This window comes from Notothenia coriiceps, unplaced genomic scaffold (assembly GCF_000735185.1).
Source record: "Notothenia coriiceps isolate Sejong01 unplaced genomic scaffold, NC01 NC01_scaffold00000664, whole genome shotgun sequence".
Classification (NCBI taxonomy): domain Eukaryota; kingdom Metazoa; phylum Chordata; class Actinopteri; order Perciformes; family Nototheniidae; genus Notothenia; species Notothenia coriiceps.
Genome location: NW_011333365.1, coordinates 261,314 through 264,561, shown reverse-complemented (window position 1 = coordinate 264,561; position 3,248 = coordinate 261,314). Strand labels below are relative to the sequence as shown.

The 3,248-nt window shown below is 40.3% G+C and overlaps 1 protein-coding gene across 1 annotated transcript in view; it reads left to right on the top strand.

The window, feature by feature from the left end:
• vps25 (vacuolar protein sorting 25 homolog) overlaps positions 1-3,248 on the top strand; it is an 11,942-nt gene continuing 8,694 nt past the window's right edge. The window contains exons 1-2 of the mRNA XM_010783558.1: positions 1-99; positions 1,985-2,130. Coding sequence (XP_010781860.1) covers positions 53-99; positions 1,985-2,130 — 193 coding nt within the window. The 5' untranslated portion in view covers positions 1-52. The remainder of the gene's footprint in view (positions 100-1,984; positions 2,131-3,248) is intronic.

The following is a 3,248-nucleotide window of genomic DNA, read 5'->3' as shown; positions in this document are numbered from 1 at the left end:
CCATTTGAGCGGTGGGACGGACTTCCGGAAGTTGAGCACCGCATCAACTGCAATGAGTTTTGAGTGGCCCTGGCAATATAACTTCCCACCGTTTTTTACGTGAGTCAATTCTTCTAAACCACATTTAAAACATGTATTAGCCCTACTTATGAACCGCCATTGTTTCTTTGTTAAATAATCGAAGTGTGTTGCTTTGCTAGCTACTATCATGGTAGCCGGAGCTACCTTGCTAAAACAAAACAGCTAGGGAAGTGGACCTGTTTTTCTTCTAGTGGCTCTCTAAAGTTTGTGAACTCCACTATTTGACTTGTTTAGGTTTGACATTTTAAATACAATTCAAAATAAACATCTTAATGAGGAATGGTGGTGTGTGCGAGTTTAGCGAATGAGTTTAGCTCGTAGCTCCAGCTAACGTTAGCTGTTTTGGTAGCCATCACTGCCTCAACTTCAGCTACCAGACTACACAGTGTGTGTATGCCACCAACGATAATGAATATAATACATACATGCTCACCAACTATTGAACAGAGTTATGGCCAAATTGGTTACCCGTCAGATTATGTGACCTGGTTTGTGATATAAGCTTTAGCGAATATAATTGTATTATTGGTCACACCCTTTATAGTAATAGCTGCTACCAAAACATTTTCACCCTATTTTTAAATTGGATCACAATCGTTGGTTGCTTTTATTTAATTTTGACAACTGAGTATTATACAGTAAAACTTTTTTTTTAATGAACTTTACTCCAATTGGCAATAATGTTAAAGCACTTTAAGTGACTGTTACAATCTTTTCTGCACTGCTTTAACATGACACCCTGTTGTTTTATAGTAGGGCAGAAAACAACACACAAACAGCCAATTTTTTTGATTTTGCAGCTAAAATAATGACCTCAACCTTCAGGTCAGAATATAATGGAAAATAAAAAGTAATATAAATCTAATTTAGGGGATAAGTGGGAAGGCGTTTTTTCTTCCCGACCAATAAAGGCCACTTTTAGGGATTTGTATCTCATAAGCTGATGATGTTACAGATATCCCCTCCCCCTAAATCTTACTTCCAAAGGGCTTCACAGAATTCAGCGAGGATGAAGTGAATATTTGAATTTGAATGTAAATATGGGAAATCACAGTTTTCTCTATGGAACTGAACGAGAAAGCATTCATAGGCGTGTCATCATACGGAAACTTGGAATATTTATTGTATAAACAACCTCTAAATGAGAAGATATTTAAAAGGTCACAACCTTTGATAATAGTTTAGGCGTCCAGAAGTCGGTCCTCCAGGCTGACATAAAAAATATCTAACTACTGTCTCAGGATATCTCTCACTGTATCATCCTTCAGTAAATGTTGTCTTATCTGAATTTTAGCTGCTTGGTCGGGTTTTATTTTTCATAAATAGGGATGGGAGAATGATAAGGTTTATCATTAGCCACAAGTTTACCGTAGTGTCCTTTATTGTGAATGTCCTCACAGGTGACTTCAAATAGAATGAATAAATAAATACAGGACTTATAATGTTAGAAAGAACAGACTCAACCAAAGTTTCCATTTATTGTTTTTGTATTCAGGGGGACTTTATTTAAAATTGTTTGTTTTTCCCTTAAAAGGATGTGATCTGAAGAAACGTGCCCTTCTCTCTGATGCAATAACAATGTCTGTTTCTTCACAAAATCTAACGCAACTTAAACATAGCACAACGGTCCAAATATTCACAAAATACACATATGCCTGGACATGCAGAATTCTTAAAAAAAGGAAGATATAGCAAATAACATGAACAAGCTGTAAAATTAAAGCATGACACTATTGATGACAGCTTCCCTAATATCTATAGCTTAAATCTACTTAATAAAATGCCGTAAGAAAAGTGAGCTTTACACTGATGTGTGTGTGTGTTCTGTTTGCAGTGAGTGCCATTAGCTTGTTGTTTGTCCTTCAGTGTTGACGTCTCCTTGTCTTCCTCTCTTTGTGGACAGGCTACAGCCCAATGCTGACACCAGACAGAAGCAGCTGGCGGCATGGTGCTCCCTGGCTCTGTCCTACTGCCGCCATCACAAGCTCTACACCCTGGACGTCATGGAGGCCCAGGAGAGCCCCGTGTTCAACAACAAGAAGATAGAACGTATCCTTCAAGTCCAGTAAAAGCCACCATTTCACCACACATAAAACATGTTCAAAACAGTTCCAAGTCCATATAGTCTCTCATGTTTGCTTATGTTTCATTTGGATCGCTAGTCAAAGGTTTACAAGCTGTTTCTTTCTTAGGATGTAAAACGTAATTTTAACCACAGGATATTATTGTTGACGCATTAAATTAGGGTGTTTTTTAAAGAGGAAATATTATGCTCATTTTCAAGTTCATATTTGTATTTTGTGCCTCTACTGTGACATGTTTCAGTGCTTTAATGTTCAGAAAGCTCTTTATTTTTCTCATACTGCCTGTGCTGCAGCACCTCTTTTCCCCCTCTATCTGAAACCAGAGCCCAGTCTGCTATGATTGGTTAGCTGGCTGGCTCTGTTGTGATTAGTGCTGAGAGATGTCCCGCCCCTTAGCCTGTCATTTACAATGTGCAAAAGCCTAAGGCTGGAGCCACACGAGGACGATAACGCAAACGGACCGAAATCGATATCAAAAAAGTCTTCCTTCCACACGCAATAGGCACCAGAAACGTGTCCGTTCACACGAGACCGCTCGAAAGCGCTGGAGATGCTGTAGTACATATGCCGGGCCTGTAAGTGGCGCTATACTCCTGCCACAAAAGCAGTGAAGAACACTTCCCGCGCATGGTTGCCCTTCTGTTTATTCTCTGCTGTGGACGCTCTTGCTCTTTTTCTCCCTCCACGAGGCAAGCGTTTGCTCCCGCTGCTGTAATTCAATGCAATCCCCGTCGAGGCAAGCGCTGTAATTCCCTCCGGTAGTCCACCAGCAGATGACAAACACCCACCTCTCCGCCTCTTCCAAGGGACGAGGGGACCGTGCGGCAGAGTTTCAGTTAGATTTTTTTCCGCCGGTCAACATGTCTGTTAAAGTTTAAATCTTCCGGACAAAATTAGAAAAGCGCCTGTCAGAGGTCTTCTTTGTTATTTATTGATCTTTAAAACAAATTGATAACGACTCTTGTTACTAGTGATGGCAGTTTGACACTGAAGCTTCGAACGGAGCTTCAACCCTGGACTTCCTATTCCATAGAAGCAGTGCTTCGAAGCTTGCTTCAAATCACGTGACATGTGACGTCCGAA